The following is a 16,471-nucleotide window of genomic DNA, read 5'->3' as shown; positions in this document are numbered from 1 at the left end:
TCCCCTACAGGTCAAGCCATTGTAGAAAGAACTCACCGTGATATTAAAAGGGTCCTGAACCAGCAGCAACAGGTTCTGAAGGTAGAACCTCCCCACATCCGGTTATCCAGGGCACTATTCACAATCAATTTTCTGAATTGTTCTTTTGACAGCCTGAACCCACCCATCCTACGCCACTTTGGGGGGAGCAGTCACAGGTTGACAAAAGAAAAACCTCCGGTTTTAGTAAAGGACCCTGAGACTTGGAAAATGGTGGGACCTTACAAATTGGTTACTTGGGGACGTGGATACGCCTGTGTGTCCACCCCCTCTGGTTTAAGGTGGGTTCCTTCCAAATGGGTAAAGCCCTATGTTCCCAAAGTCTCAGAGAAATCTGCAGAAGCGCCCCAGGTTGCTCACGCTGCCTGGAGAAGAAAACGCCGCGCACGTTCTCTGGAGGAAATTCCATTTAAGCCTCCTATCTGGAATAGCTTGTAATATATGTCTGTCTCAAGTTCCTTGTACCAGTTTAGATCCCACTGTTCGTGTGAAGCCTCGAGATGCCATGAGACCAAGCCTGCTTCTCGTCCTACTCATGATCATCCCACCTGCGATCTCCTACCGCAGCCCAAACCACGTATGGACTGCCTTGACAAAGGCTCTCAGACATCAACAGAGAAACTGACAACGGGCTGAATGGACTTTTCAATGGCTGGGGACTCTCGGGCTGGTTGGGATCTATTCTGAAAACTGTAATTTTAGTGCTGTTTATTTTAGTTGTAGTTATTGTAGTTTTTAGCATTGTTTTTGGAGTAATCAGACGCATGGTTCTCAAGTTAATCTCAAGCTCATCTCCCCCTCCTGAGGTCTACCATTTGGAAGCCCTCAGTGCTCCAGTGGATGACCTGGAAGCCTCAGTAGAATCATTCTGCACCATAAACACAGTCCTCTTCTTTTTAAACAAAACTAGGGGGAGATGTTGTGGTGTGTTGCAATATCCGGTTTTACCTTCTCCCTTCCCCCTCGCCCCTCGCTGAGTGTGCCCTGTCAATCAGGCTAACATACCAGCAAGGCGTCGTGTGATAGGTGTCCCTAGTCCCTTGAGACCCTGCCCTTCACCTGGTTGGTGGCTCACCTGTCCCCTCCCCTTCCCTGCCCTGAGCTTAAAATGTTAATGAGACCATGCGGCCTTATTCTGTTGGAAGAATTGTCCCAGTGCAGACCTCTGCACCCATGGAATAAACATCTGGATATAACCTTCCAGCAGAATCCACTCCTTCCTTCTCTTCACCATCGCCAGAAGCTCTCTCCTGAGGAGAACGGAGTCCTGTCTTGTGTCCCGCTGCACTCTGCCGCCAGCCAAGGTAACTCTGGGGTAAAACACCACAGTGCTGCCTTTGGCCCAGCAGCGAGGGTCAGAACTGGCCTAGGCACCATCTAACTGGTTATATTGGGATACATATTCCAATAATTTCTATACTATTTTTATATTTAATTACTTTTTTTTTTTATTCATAAGAATATAAAACAGTTCCATCTGACCACATGTGTAACAAAAAATGGATTGTCCTATCAACCAATGAACCACTCCAAGGCAAGAAAAGAAGCTAATGTGTATATTAACTGATGCAATTTATAACATCAGCTGATAGGTACTTTAAATATTATGGAATTGACTGCATACAGAGATTACACTGTGAAAGGTTAACAATGGCAAATTGAATAATTGATACATTCTGAAGCCTATAGATAAGAGGATTAGTGAAGTATGCTGTAGCCTTTCACTCTTGTTAGCAGATTCCTGTCAAAGTCAAATGCTATCAGGACTGTCTGAAGTCTGCTGGAAACTCTTTGAACTGACACCCCTCACTCTCAAGTGACCAGCACTTCTGTTTCATCCCCCAAGTCCAGGCTGAAGAAGATGGACTGGGACTGCCCAAGAACCAGCCACCTAAAAAGCAGCATAAAGCGCACAGCTTTGTCACCTTCATATTTTATATAAAATGGCAGTGAATTGTCCAGGAATGTAAATCTATAACTATTGTTGCTATTTATTAAAATTATTATTATTATTATTAGTAGTAGTAGTAGTAGTAGTAGTAGTAGTGGTAGTGGTGGTAGTAGTATTACTATTACTGAATGATGTTTGCTCTCGGAAAAAATGGTTCCTTCTTAGCCACAAGCAATACTTTTCTGAGCATGCCTCACATGATAAATCTCTGTCAGCCAGTGTCCTGTTCATCCAGCTGTGCTCTACTATACAGTATTGTTAGATATCTGTTTACTTCAGCTCCTAACATCAACCCTTAATGATTTTTTTTTCCGTTTGTTCTTGTGATGGTCTGAAAACCTGTGGAGAGATTAAATTCTAGCTGGTGTATAAGGACTGCATTAAAAAAATAATAAAGGAGAAATGCAAGGAAAGGACTGTGAGGAAACTGCAAAAAGTCTATGTTGCTGTATCCAAAACTTCATGCTGGGGGCCCTTGGAGCCCCCTGTGTCCAGATGAGCACTCTGCCCTTATTGTGATGCCATGGCTGGGTAAGATAGTTCTGGGTTTTTATTGCAAAGACAGCATGGCTGCACAGAATGGCAAGAGTAATTAATTCATCCCTAACCTGTCCACCAGGGGAAGCAGGGTACCAGGGCAGACTGTGATGCTTTCTTCCCTGACAGTTACGGGAAATAACTGAGCTAAGTTGATTCGGAAATTTCCAGCTGGCTGACTGATACCTGGTGCTTGTGCAGAGGTTCTGAAGAAAGAAGGTTATGCCTTCTCTGAGACTACATCAGGGCTGCTGTACCAAGTATCCAAGAATATGGCTGTGTGCAGCTGAGGCTGTAGCTAACCTCCCACCCAGCTCGTCCATGCAGGACAAAGACCTTGAGAGAGTTTCAAGGTCTCTCTGTCACATGAGCTCCCAGACAACAGTTCTTGCAGATGTATGGCCACAAAAAGGGGGATGTTCTTGAGGAAATTCCAATATGTGCACTGTCTAGCATGTTTGGGGAGCTCAAAGATTGCATTTGTTGACTGTGTGTCTTTTTCATTAGAAATAGGGCAGATCTTCACAGTCCCTGGCCTCAATCTGACATAACCTGCTGATCAATGCTGGTTCTGCGTCTTCTGTCTAGAACTAATTTTCTGTGCAGGTTTAGTGTGTTGGGTTTATTTTGTGTAGTAGTTGAGGGTTTAGGTTAGGCAGTTGCTGTGACTTGACCACTACTTGTCCCAAAGCTCCCAGTCATCCTTAATGTTGCTCTGCTATTGTGATATGCACATGCTCTCCACTGTCTTGTATGCAAGCCTTTGATTTTTTTGGGGTAGGGATTGTTTTTTATGGTGTTGTCAGAGTATCTTATAGAGTTCCCTCATTGAGACCTTGAGTACCTTTACAAGGCACTGACTATATTAATGAACTCTGTTCAAATGGAAAAGCAGACATTGGCATTTTTAAGGCATGGAGGGAAGAGTAATAAAGTGAAAGAGTCAAACCCAAAGATGTCATTCCCAAGATGATGCTCTCCACCTACCTCATACATGCTGTATACTAGGATATCTCAAAGATGAATATAGGCTGTTTGAAATATGTTTTCAGTCCCACCTCTGGCAGTTTAGATTTGCTCCAGATCGTGGCTATTCTACTCCTTCTCAACTCCAGGCAATTTGTGTCCCTTCTCCTTGGGTGTGAGGCTGGGTTTTACTGGAGGATCCTGAAGAGCACCAGCAGTGAGCTGTCAGTTCTGCACGTGGATTCACCACTCTCTCTCAAAGAGAGCTGTGTAACTCTTAGCCATGCAAATCATGCTAGCCTCAGAGCACTTGGCTGTCCGTACTTTCCCCGGACGCTTTACCCCATTAGCAAATGTTCCCGATCAGGGCAAACAATGATCCAGCGCAGGGACAAGAGAGGAGGCCCGTGGGGCGGGTAACTCGGGGAAGTATCTGCGCTCCTTCCTCACGGCAGGCTCGGAGGCGAATCTCGTCTTCCTGGAGCGCTTCCAGCAGAGCGGGGCCGGGCGCGGGGGGGCGGCGGGAGCTCCGGGGGGGGGGCGGGCCCCGAGGAAGGCGGCAGCGGCCGCCGTGCCAGCCCTGCTCACCTGGGCAGCGGCGCCCGCTCTCCGGCGCCGCTCCCTTCCGCTCCTTGGAGGATGAACGGGCCGGGGAAGAAGGTAAGGGAAAGCCGGGAGGGTCGGGGGCTGGCGGGACGACCCCACGGGCTGCCCCCTGCTCCAGGGTGCTCGAAGCTGGGGCACCACGCCGTCGAGTGCTGACACTCCCCGGGCGTTCTCCCGCTCCGGTCGGCGGGGCTTGAGGAGATGTGTCCCACCGCCTCGGCCGCCTCGGCGTCTGCCCGGCCCCGCTGAGCACGGCTCGGCTTTGCCGGGAGTTGTGCTCTGTAGTGCCCGGGGCCCCAAAGCCAAGGAGTCAACCTTTTCGGTGGTGCCGTGACCACCCGAGAGGGATTTTCTGTGCAGGTATTCCCGGGGAGTAATAAATCAAGGGAGAAGAGTTCTTTTGTTGAAGTAATAATAACGAGCAAAGAAAAAGCTGCTTTAGAGGAAACGACCACCAAGCGCTGCTTGGGGGAACTGTTCAGTGCTGTCAGGAGAGCTGCAGCTGCATTTCTTAGCATTTGAGTGTTGTGACGTATTTGAATCCAGCCAGGCCACAGGTACCCAAACCAAAGGGTCTGTTCGAGAGCAGGAGCCTAAGCCTTTTAAATGTGGTGTGATCCATCTTGTTCTAGAAAATTTGCCCATAACTAGAAGTATGTGGCCACTGTCCTGCCAGAAGTTCGGCTCCTCGGGTAAATGCTGACACTCGTTGCTCCTGCTAGTGGCTGAAGACTGTTGTTGCCAAGTATTTCTATATGTTACTCTCCCTCTTCAAAATGTTGTAGTAAAGGTTTGCTGCGTCTTTCGAAATAAAGCTCATAGTAAGGACACTACCATTTTGGCCCATTCCAGGGAAAATAACTGCACGTGTTCATCCCCAGGAGGGAATCTGCATCCCTGGGCACCTCATCACCTCTCAGCAATGAGGACTTCATCTTCTCCTTCCTGTAGGGAGGAAGAAACAACTGCAGACAGAGAAGGGCAGGCACCAATTAACTTCCTTGCTCACACACAAAGCGATGGAGAAGGTAGAGAGTAAGAGAAGGCCACCTGCCCCTCTGTTGCACTCTCAGAACAATTTGTGCCTGGCACCTCATACAGTGGCAAGAGGTGCTAGTGGAAAGGAAACCAGACTGAGTTTTCTTTTCAGCTTTGCTCCCTTGAAGCAGGTTTCTTTTCCCACTTGCAAAATGTCCATAATGTCAAGTATTTTATTAACTTCTGGGCAAAACTGAGATAAATGGCATTGTCAAAGCCCATCAAAATCTGGCTGTTAAAGGGAGATCAAAGTCAAGTTCTATGGTGAGATTAGCAAGCAATTCCAGGAATCTCATTCTACTGAACAGTACCTACTGGAGGGTATATTTTTTGTAGGATTTTGCAACTGGGAGACAATTATTTGCAGCAGTCACAGAGACAGTGTAACAAAATCAAGGTAAATTAAAACACAGTTTTGCTGCCGTGAGTGATTTTTCAAAGTTATGAAATTAAAGGAATTTGGGGTAGGTTTTTTTTTTAAAGGATTCTTTTGTTTTTTGGTTGAGTTTGAGAGAGGTCATTACTGTTAGTAATGTTCCTCTTCATCTTTCTTGAGGGAGTCATTGGATTTGTGGACTGAAAAGCACACTTTGCTCTTTCTCAAGCAAAAGTAACCTTCACCTGTTGTATTTAGTATATTTTTGACTTCCAAGTGGCATGATTTCTTGTATTGTTGATGAGTAAAAGCATGAAGTTAGTGTTTGATAATATGTTATACATTATCAAAGTACCATAAAGACGGGGGTATTTTAACAAAACAGTGGTGTACCAAGAAAAGTTCTATTCTAGCTGTAATGACTATTTTTCTCATATCTAGTTTAAGTTAAAAACGGTGCATGGAATCTGGATAACTTAAATAGTTTTTAGGTATTGACTTTGCTGTAATCTGAGTGTACAAGATGTTATTTTTAACTGTAGTTAAGAAATTTGTTGGACCAATATGAAAAGACTGAGAAACTGTTGAGCCTAAGAGCCCAGTAATGTTTTTTTATTTTTTTGTACAGGCTTATTTATATATTCTTAAACTGGTTTTACAGTAAATGACCCATGAATAGAGGTAACTGTCTTCAATAGTGGATTGTGAGTACCAGATTTTCAAGTCTCTGTAAAATAGGACCTCTGAAGTTGTATATTCTTACTGCAATGAACTGGGATTTATAGATGATACTTCCAATAATACCAACATAAACTTTGCAATCTCCTCAGAGCATAAAGCCTTAATATTGAGGTCAGAGTGAAGCCTATGACTGGCTTTGGAAGGGATATAAAGTTTTGAGGAGTATGTTTTCTTCATTCTGGAGGGATTTGCAGGTGTAAACACCACGGCAATGCATATCCACTGCTTTCTACTGGAAAAACCCAAAAATACTAGATGCTTCAGGGAAGCCTGTGGTTTCCAAAAGCACTCATATGCTTCAATTCATCATGCTGAAATTAGTCATGTATAAAAAACTGGTTTCCTGTGAGCATAAAATTTGTTAGGATATATATTGTTGCAGTTAAAGCCAGCAAAAGTTCTTTAGTAGTGGAAAAACTGATACATGTGAATATTTTCCAGTGCCTGGATGCACTGACTTCATTCTGGGGCCATACTAAATATGCATTTCTGCAGGCAGATTCTGCTTCAATATAGCTGTTTCTTCTGGACGTCCTTGGTTGGTGCATGCTGCTCGCAGTAAAGCCTTTGCTTAAGTGCTCATCAGCCCGGGCACACTGCAGCAAGAAGACTTCAGGAGCATGACTGGAGTGTGCTGTAAGAGGTGTGCTAGAAGTGTGCTATAAGTGTGCACCCTCTAAATATTCCCTCTTTCTCCTTGTTCAGTAAATCCATGGTTGTCTTCTCACAGGCAAGATGCAGAAAGAGCACTGATGGTAGGAAAAGGAGTCTTAACTTTCCTTCAGTTCGTACTTCCGTGACAGACATACTTCCCCTCTGCAGCCACTCAGCTCTGCTGCAGCTTCTGCTCACACTGATCATCACTTGTTCTACATTCTTGTGTCTCTAAGCTCCTTCTGAGCACTGTGCTTCTGAGGAGAGGATGAGAGTTGAGACTGTTGAGCCTGGAGAAAAGCAGACTCAGGGCATATCTCATCAATGTAAAACTGAAGAAGGGTGCAAGGTGGATAGATTCTTTCAGTGGTGCACAGTGACAGGTCCAGAGGCAATGGACATGAAAGAAGCTGTAAAATGGGAGATCCTCTCTGAACATCATCAGGGAACTGTAAGGGTGACTGAGCACTGGAATGAATAGGTAGTCCGGAGCTGTCATCTTCATACTTGGAGATACTAAAAAGTACATCCAGATACACCCATCCCAAGCAACCAGCCACACACCCTTCTTGGGCGTGTGGGGGATTTGACCAGATGACCCTTTCAAACTCAACCTTCCTTTGGTTCTAGGACTTTTTGATTCTGCTGTCAGGCAAAGCATTTTTACTCTTCACAGTTTCCTGTTGCTTTTCAGCAGTCCACATAGCTCCCCATCCTGCAGCAGCCTTCACTCCTCTCAGGCATTCTGGCACGTTGCACGGTGAGGCTTATCCTCTTTAGTTGTGCTCTTTCACCATAACCCTAAAGTAAACAGCGTGGGGGTTGCTGCTTGAGGGCTGCATTGGCAATGCTTCTCCAGAATTGTGACTTCTCTTTTTACAGCTTATTTTCTGGCATCAACTCAAATGTATACCTAAGCAAGGGAAATCCATGTGAGAATGGGCAGATTCCTGCAATGCTGCCTGAAACCAATAGCAAAGTTGTCACTGAATTCAATGGGAGCAAGGCAGAAACTGAAATACTGGGATGTTAAGGAAACCTGACCGACTGACTAACAAAATAACTTATCTGATAATTGATATCAATTCAGAAGAAGGGACTGTGAATAGCTAGCAACACAGTTTAGGGTATGACATAGTATTTTCACCAAGCTCAGTCTGCAAAGTCAAAATATGGTTATGTTCCCATCCTTTATTAAAAATCTAAATGCCATTGATACCTGGGTAAAGTCTCATGAAAAACATCTCAAACTAGATAGTCAACAAATCTTAGAAGTACCCAATGTTTGGGTAACATTGCTTACCCAAAAACAATGGGTTTTGGATGTACCCTGTAAGTGTATGTGTTCTGAGTGGCATTCCTGAGCTCCTGGCTCTCTTCCAAATCTCAGTTGTACTGTAGGGCAGTCAGCTCAAATCCCTAGTTTAAGTTTCCCAAACATTAATAGAAAGGAAGAGAGACTTGAAAGTATTGCGATTAATGCATAAAACTGGCTGCTCCTGTTAATTAAGTGAGGTTTTAGGATACATTCATCTGCAACTAAGTGCATTATGCTCTGGGAGGCAGTGAGGTCTCATGCAGAACTGCAGTCTAAGCAGCAAAAAAGGCTGCATGGTTGAGTGATGAAGCACAGTCTCCTTCATTTACTTATACTGAGCCTATCTCCAAGGTTGTCGTCAAAGATAGCCACCAGCAGAGCACTGTGGCAGTGGGCAAACATGCAAATATGTAGCATGTGCAGGATGTAAACTACAACTTGATTTGTGAACAGTGACAACCAGTGGGGAAGACAGTTACCTAAAAAATTGTGATTACCAGGGCCAACATGGACTCACTGTGGTAACTGGAAAACTGAAAATACTTTGTCAAACAAATTGATGACCTCAGTCCGGTTTCTTGATGGACTAGTGCCTGTCTATGTTGCCATAATTGCAATGATCCATGCACTGCATCAAGACAGACAGAGGCTAAGGCTCAAAGTCTTTCTCAACTGAGGCATTTTAGCTGTGAAATCATCACTTAAAAGTAAACTGAAATCTAATTCATGAAAGTGCTTCAAAAGCATTAAGAACCAAAAATAACATATTCATTTGGTTGTACAACATCCCAATTCTTGCACCAGCCATGCTTAATGTTTCTAGTATTTATACATCATTCACTAAAACTAGGTGGAGGAAGAGTGGTAAAACATCAGGTAATATTCCAAGAGCAAGAAAAGGTGTATACACAAGTGTTCCTTGATGGCTGGTTTTCAGATAAGTGCTTTATTAGGCAGGAAGCATACTGCTTGGATGACATTACCAATTCTTGAAGAATTTATTTTGTGCCATTTAAAACAGAGGGATTTAAACTAAAATCTTGCAAAGACTTAAAACCTCCATGTTTAGCTTTACACCTTCTACATAGTTTCACTGTGGTCAATGAAACTATTCACTGTGGAAAGCTAAGAAGGTGTGTAAATCTCTGTAGCATTAAACATTTTTCTTGATTATCTCACCAGGGACTGGAAACAGGGATTGGCAGCCATCAGACACCAAGGGTAAAATGGCAACTTGTGTCACTGAATATTGGCTTAATTGAAAAGCAGCATTAAGAATTGTGAAACAATTCTAGTGTATTTTCCCTAACTTGCAGTGGATGCTATGTGGCTCTAAACTGCTCCCTTGAGTACCCCCAAACAACTGAGATTTGCTCACCCAAGAGTAGGGTGCATTTTCACTGTCAAAATAAGTATTTGTAACTTTTTTTTAAAGTATTTAGCACAACTGGAGTTGCTGGGGACGTATGTGTGTAATGTCCCTACGGGAGGCTTGAAAACAGACTCTCTGCCTAGGTCATGAGGGGGCTGTACCAGCGATAATCATTCTTCTTACTCTTCTTCTCATTCTTCTCCTCACCCTTCACATCCTTCTCCTCATCCTCCTCCGCTTCCCCCCACCCCAGGTGAGCACAGCTCGGTGGTCGCCGGGGCTCCGTAAGACGCTGCCGAAGAGGGGAAGGGGCTTAGCAGGTCTGGGGACCCCGGAGGCAGCGCGGGGAGCGGGCGGGGTGGCGGGGAGGCGCCGTAGGGGCGGGAGTGGCCGGGGCAGCGCCAGCGGCGGGGGGAGGCGCCGGTGCCGGCGGCGCGGGGTGCGCGGCGCAGGGGCGGCGGCCCCGCAGCCCGGGCGGGCGGCAGGTGGGAGCGGAGCGGAGCGGAGCGGCGGTGCAGCGGGGCGCAGGGGCTGGGAAGGGAAGGGATGGGCTGCGCACCCAGCATTCACGTCTCGCACAGCGGTGTGATATACTGCCGGGACTCGGAGGAGTCCAACTCCCCCCACCAGACCGCCACGATCTCGCAGGGCACCACCACCCTGCACGGCCTCTTCGTTAAGACAGACGCGGCCGACTCCATCCCCTCCGTCCTCGCCTACCAGAGCCGGCAGCCGCCGCCCTCCGGCGGCCCCCGCCGCAAGGAGCGCAGGGAGTCCGGCGGCGCCTCCGCCCGGTCCAGGACGCCCCACTGCTGCAGCGTCGAGGTGGAGACCCAGACCAGCAGCTCCAGCGCCAAGGTAAGGTCGCCGCTCCGGACTGATCTCCGGCGGTCCCGGTGCGGGTCACCGCCGGCCGCGGCAGAGGGAGGACGGTGCGCGGAGCCAGCGCCTCCCCCGCCGGAGGATGCTCGGCGGGCGGGATGCAGCTGGCAGGAGCGGTGCCCTGGTGCCCACTGACTCACTGCAGCTGCGGCGGCCGGGCCGGGCCGGGCTGGCACTGCTGCGGGGGGGGCCGCATCGCCTGGAGCTCGCCGGGGGGAGCAGCAGCCGCCGGGCCCCTCGGGCTCTCTCCGCCTTTCTCCACCTCGAAGCATAGCCTTGGTGCGGCTCCGGGGCGCCCTGCACTGGGATCGGCCACGCACACCCAGCAAGCGGGAAAAGGCTTGTTTTGAGCTTTGTGGCTGATGGCACAGAGTACTTGATGCTAGCTTTATTTACGTTATCCCTTCTTCTTCCCGCCATATCTGTTAAAATGAACTGTTGCTTCTAGGCGTGGGTGTTCGGCTGAGAACCGAACCACTATGATCTGTACACGTACGCTGATGCACCTTGCTGCTGTAGAGCTGTGGAGATGCTCCTGGAGGAGCGGGAGGGGGCTGTGTGTGTAGGGTACCTGGAAGACTTGGTCCCCCTCTCAGTGGCCAAGGCAGGCACTGCTGCAACCTGCCTATCAACGTCGTCGCTTAAGTTTAGCACTTGCAAAGAGATCATTGCGCTGGATTTTTTTTTTCCCATGAGGTTTGTTTGGTTTGTTGGGTTGTTTGGTTTTTTTTTTTTTTTTAATATCAGAGTAACTTCCCTGAAAGCCTTTTAGAAATTAAAATTTGTTTTGTTGCCTCCTTCCAAAGTTTATAAATTAAAAAAAACCCCAAAAACACACACACACACACACACAAAACCAAACAAAAAACCCAAAACAAAACAAAAAAAAATCCAAAAAACAAAACCGGTATCATGATCTTAGCTGCATCTTAGGTTACTTTTCTGTTGTACTAAGAAAGCAGGATATCATGTCACAAAGCAATCCTAGTATTTTGTTAGAATATCAGTAAGAAATTTCAAAGTTATAAAATGTTCCTTAATTATTTAAAAATTCAGAAGCAGTAGGAAAACTTAAGGAAAACATAAGTGGGAGAAATCACAGAAAAAACCGCAAAACCCCCATGGCCCATTGTCAGTTTGTTAGTTCAAATGCTGGGAAAATTGTAGAATTGTCTGCAGTCACATTTACTATTTTACTCATTCAGATCAGGAGCCTGCATCATCAACAACTGGGACAAAATTCAAGCATGGCTGGAGTAAAACAATTCTTGTATTTCTTGGATTTATAGATTTTTTTTTACTAGTCAGAGTGCAATACTTAAGACAAAATATGATTTTTTTAAATATGATTTCTTTTTTCTCCTGTTAAGAGGAGAGCAAAATCAAAACACTTTTACAATTAAGATGAGAACTGAAAAGAAAATAGGAAGAATTGGGAAAAAAAATTTTTTAGAGTCATAACTTGGTTCTCAATAGTTGTTCACTATATATTATTACATTATGTGCTGTTACAAACAAATATATTTCCCAACTCTCTGGTTATTTAAACTGCATGTATTTCAGATGGTTTTGAACTTTCTGATTGGTATCGTAATGTTAGGGGTTCAGCAAGGCCCAGTGCTGGGTCCTGCCCTTGGGTCACAACAACCCCAGGCAGTGCCACAGGCTGGGGCAGAGTGGCTGGAAAGGAGCTGGGGGTGCTGGTGACAGCAGCTGAACATGAGCCAGGCCGTGCCCAGGGGGCCAAGAAGGCCAATGGCATCCTGGCCTGGATCAGCAATGCTGTTGCCAGCAGGAGCAGGGCAGGAACTGACCCTCTGTACTCAGAAAAGGTGAAGCCACTCCTGAATTCCTGTGTCCAGTTCTGGACTCTTCACTACAAGGCATTGAGGTGCTGGAGTGAGTCCAGAGAAGGGAAACAGAGCTGTGGAAAGGTCTGGAGCCCAAGTCCTGTGAAGAACAGCTGAGGGAGCTGGAGGTGAGAGAGAAGCCTGAAGAAAAGAAAGCTCAGGGGGGACCTTCCCACTCTCTGCAACTGAAAGGAGTGTGCAGCCAGGTGGGGGTTGGTTTCTTCTTCCAGACAAGAGACAGAATGAGAGGAAACAGCCTCAAACTGCTCCAGGGAAGGTTCGGGTGGTACATCAAGAAGAATTTCTTCACACAAAGGATTGTCAAGCATTGGGAGTGACTGGCAGGAAAGTGATAAAGTCATCATCCCTGGAATTGTTCAAGAAATGACTGCATGTAGCACTCTGTGCTGTGGTGATACAATGGTGATTGGTCAAAGATTGGATTTGAATTTGGATGTCTTTTCACAGAATCACAGAATTAACTAGGTTGGAAAAGACTTTTGAGATCATCAAGCCCAACCTATGACTTAACATCACTTTGTCAACTAGCCTATGGCATTAAGTGCCATATTCAGTCTTTTCCAATCTAAATGATTCTGTGGTTCAGAATTGTGATTATTTTTGATAGCTTCACATCTTTTTACAAACTATGAGTTTGTTAGGTGTCTGGGGTTTTTGAAGTTATGTAACAATTATTTCAATTATTTAGTAGAAATATTTACATTCTTAAAATAATTAGGATCTGTAATTTTTTTTTTTTTTTAGTTGAGTTAGAGCTGCCATTCTTACTGCCAGTCTCCTGACCTGATTTTGTACATCATATAGAAGTATTGACTACAACAGGATTGGGTTATTACAGAACTATCATAAAGGCAAAATAGTATACTGTACTTGACAGATTATAAGAAGTGGAAAAGTGTGGAAACATGTTTCTGCAGTAGTACATGATAACAATATTTATTTCCATAAAAGTATAATTTATTTTGGCATGGAAAGAGTGTCTAGAAATACCACTTGGTTTTTGCTGCTGTAGTACTTGGTTGCATGTATTAGCAATATTGCATATTCCATACTATATGGCGTCACATTTGGGGAAAGGAGGAGGAAGGCACGGGGGACATTTGGAGTGATGGTGTTTCTCCTCCCAAGTAGCCAGTGCACATGATGGGCCCTGCTTTCCTGGGGATGGCTTTACACCTGTCTACCCATGGGAAGTGGTGACTTAATTTCTTCTTTTGCTTTGCTCATGTGTGCACCTTTTACTTTGCCTATTAAAGTGTCAAATTCATGAGTTATTTCAGTTTCACTCCTCAGATTCCTTCCCCATCCTCTGGATGACTGAGTGAATGAGCAGCTGCCTGGGGCTTATTTGCCCTCTGGGGTTAAACCACCACAAAATCTCATCTAAGTGAATTAGAGGACAAAACCAATATACTGGCTGTTAGCACTATTATATAGTAAAATATATATATATCTCTGTTCTGTAACTGCTCAAAACACTCAAACCATGTGTCTTGGTTTCAAAAGACACCATATTGCTTGGTGTGTCTTCATTTTGTGTTCTAAACTGCACTTTAGTTGTTTTCACAATCAAGTATTGCACTTTACATTTGAACCTGCTTTTATACAATGTTTGAAAACTCATCCACACTATAGTATGAAACGAGCCTTAAAATAAATCAACCTGTAGTAATTTCAACCCTATTCAATTCAAATAAAAAATAAAAGCCAACCAAAGAAAAAATGATCCAATGTCACTTAAAATATATGGCTTATCTAAACCTTACTTTCAAAGTATTTGATCTGTATTCATTTGGTGTGAGGTCAGTGTTACAAAAGATAATTTTTTTTTCTTTTCTTCTTCTTTCCTTAATGAAAAGTTATGAATTGTTCAGAGCATTGAGCTGTGTTGGTCCCATCCCACTGGCAATGTTGTTGTGAGTAACCAGTCAGCAGTTTTGGTGGGTAGGTGTGTTTCTTTTGATCTTGAAAGCCTCGTAAACAATTATGTACAGGTTGCCTGACAAAGATCTCAAGTGGACTTGTTACAGGTTGATTTGGGATAGGACCCACAGTTTTTGGTGCTCAGCCATACACTCTGTTCTTGAAGTACTTGGGCAGAAGCACTCAATTGAAAAAAACCAGCCATTCCTTCCCCTTGTACCCTCCTTAACAAAGCAAAACAGAATCATGAAAAGAAAGAGTATTAATATCTCACATGTTCCATCAGCTTTCTATAAAGATACAAGGCATTTAACATCCATCACAGAAGCATAACAATGAGCTGAGAAGATGCTGACTGTACAATGGCTGCTCGACCCATTGCTCAGTTACTTCTGGTTCTGAAGTGCAGCTGTTTTGAAGTACAAGCTGTTTAGCAAGAAGTAAACAGTCTTTTGGACACTTCCTTCAAATCCTTGGGGATTTGAAAATGTAAATCCCTTATATATGTTTGCATCTTTTAATTATGGCCAAGTCTTAAGCAGAAGTTGTGAAAAGTTCTGATTTTCTTGACATCTTGAGACTTCAGCATTAACAAAACTTTACAGCAACAGACAAGTTTCAAAGCTTGTGTTGCTAACATATTAGCTAGGTGGAAAAAACCCTGCAAACAACTTGCAGACTTCCATTGATTACTTTATCATATTTTTCTTCTTAAAATTACAAGAACAGCAGGTTTAATGATTTGGTTCTTCTTATGCTGTCTTCTTTGTAGAAAAGAAAAACTTGTTTATGAGCCTCTCTTGATCAGTCACAGTAGCAGTAGAATTTCACCATTTTCAGGCTTTTCTGTAGCAAGAAAAGCTCAGAAATAAGCAAAAATACAGTGGGACAGTATCTCTTAGCAGTGTTGGCTGTGTTAAGTTCCAAGGTGGAAGTGTTGGGACATATCCTCTTCAAAATGTCAAGGACCTAGGTTTTTTTTGGATTGCCTTGATTTGAAATACTGTTGTCTTTCAAGTAGTACCATGTATAAGAAAAGTCAGGGTACTTCTTGCACTTCTGGTTTTGTTTGAGGTGTACTATGGTTTAACTGGTTAATAGTAAGTTCTGTGGCATGTGGAACACGCCAGATGTAGTGTAAACCTAGAAAATAAACCTCCCAGCTCTGTAACTTAGTGTGATGAAGGTTCATTTCACAACTCAGTAGGACACCTGAGACATAAGACGCTTCTTGAACATAGCTGAGGACTGCAGAATTGGCATAAAAAAATTGAGCAGGCCAAAAACTGTTGAAATATATTACAGTGCAGGACCTTGTTGTTTTAGGCTAGCTGTTCTCTGAGAGGTGCTGGCCTGAATAGCTCTTACCCTAAAGAAAATTACTAGTATAGAGGTCTTATTCTGTGACTAAGCCCCGGTATCTTAAATTAATACAGTTGCTGCTTTGTATCTGACCTTTCCATTCCTTCTTCAAATAATGCCGGTGAACTTTGGCAAGCACTCTTGTTGTGTTCTTAAGCAATGCTAGACAGAAGAACTGTTACAAAACAGATAAAACCATTTCTTCAGAAAATATTAAACCACCTGGCAAAAAGAAGCCTGATTAATGACTTCACATTGAGTCACACAACATTCTGGACTTCCACAATTGCTCTGGATGATATGCATTTATATCACTAAATATAAAATGAGCACACGTGCATGCGCACACACATGTATAAGAAAAGAGAATTGCTGAAGGCTTGTAAGAGAACAATGACCTCAATAGTTTCATCATTAGAATTCAACAGGTCCAGGACCCCTCTAAGTCCTTCAGTAAAAATTTATTTTAAGACTTTGTCTTTCAGTGCCCAAAATACCAAGTGGTGTTAAACTGACCATTAGCAGCATCTGTTTTCCCCTTTTACTGTTTGATATGCACAGAATGAGACTGAGGTTTTATCTTCAGAGGAGCTTCTTTCAACATTTTCTCTATTGTCCATGTAACTTTTCTAAAAGTGCCTTTAGTGAACACTGGAGGTACCTGTATGGCTGCTAGAAAATAACATGTGAAATGTTTTATGATGCAGCAGCATTTACCTTTTTTTGGTGAGTCTTGTCAAACCCAGGATTATAGTTTAAGAAATCAACAATCACATTTACTCATGTAAAGACCAAAGTACAGAGCATAGTGAAGAGCAGCCTGTGTGTTTGAAGT

The 16,471-nt window shown here is 44.2% G+C and overlaps 1 protein-coding gene across 2 annotated transcripts in view; it reads left to right on the top strand.

Annotated features, from left to right (window-relative positions):
• The first annotated feature begins 10,037 nt into the window (after positions 1 to 10,037).
• The window catches only part of PDE8B (phosphodiesterase 8B), a 67,585-nt gene continuing 61,151 nt past the window's right edge, over positions 10,038 to 16,471 (top strand). For both annotated transcript variants that reach the window (XM_064736312.1, XM_064736311.1), the window contains exon 1: positions 10,038 to 10,456. In XM_064736312.1, coding sequence (XP_064592382.1) covers positions 10,145 to 10,456 — 312 coding nt within the window. In that variant the 5' untranslated portion in view covers positions 10,038 to 10,144. The remainder of the gene's footprint in view (positions 10,457 to 16,471) is intronic.

The sequence above is a fragment of the Zonotrichia leucophrys genome, chromosome Z, assembly GCF_028769735.1.
Source record: "Zonotrichia leucophrys gambelii isolate GWCS_2022_RI chromosome Z, RI_Zleu_2.0, whole genome shotgun sequence".
Taxonomy (NCBI): domain Eukaryota; kingdom Metazoa; phylum Chordata; class Aves; order Passeriformes; family Passerellidae; genus Zonotrichia; species Zonotrichia leucophrys.
This window is presented reverse-complemented; position numbering and strand designations above follow the sequence as displayed.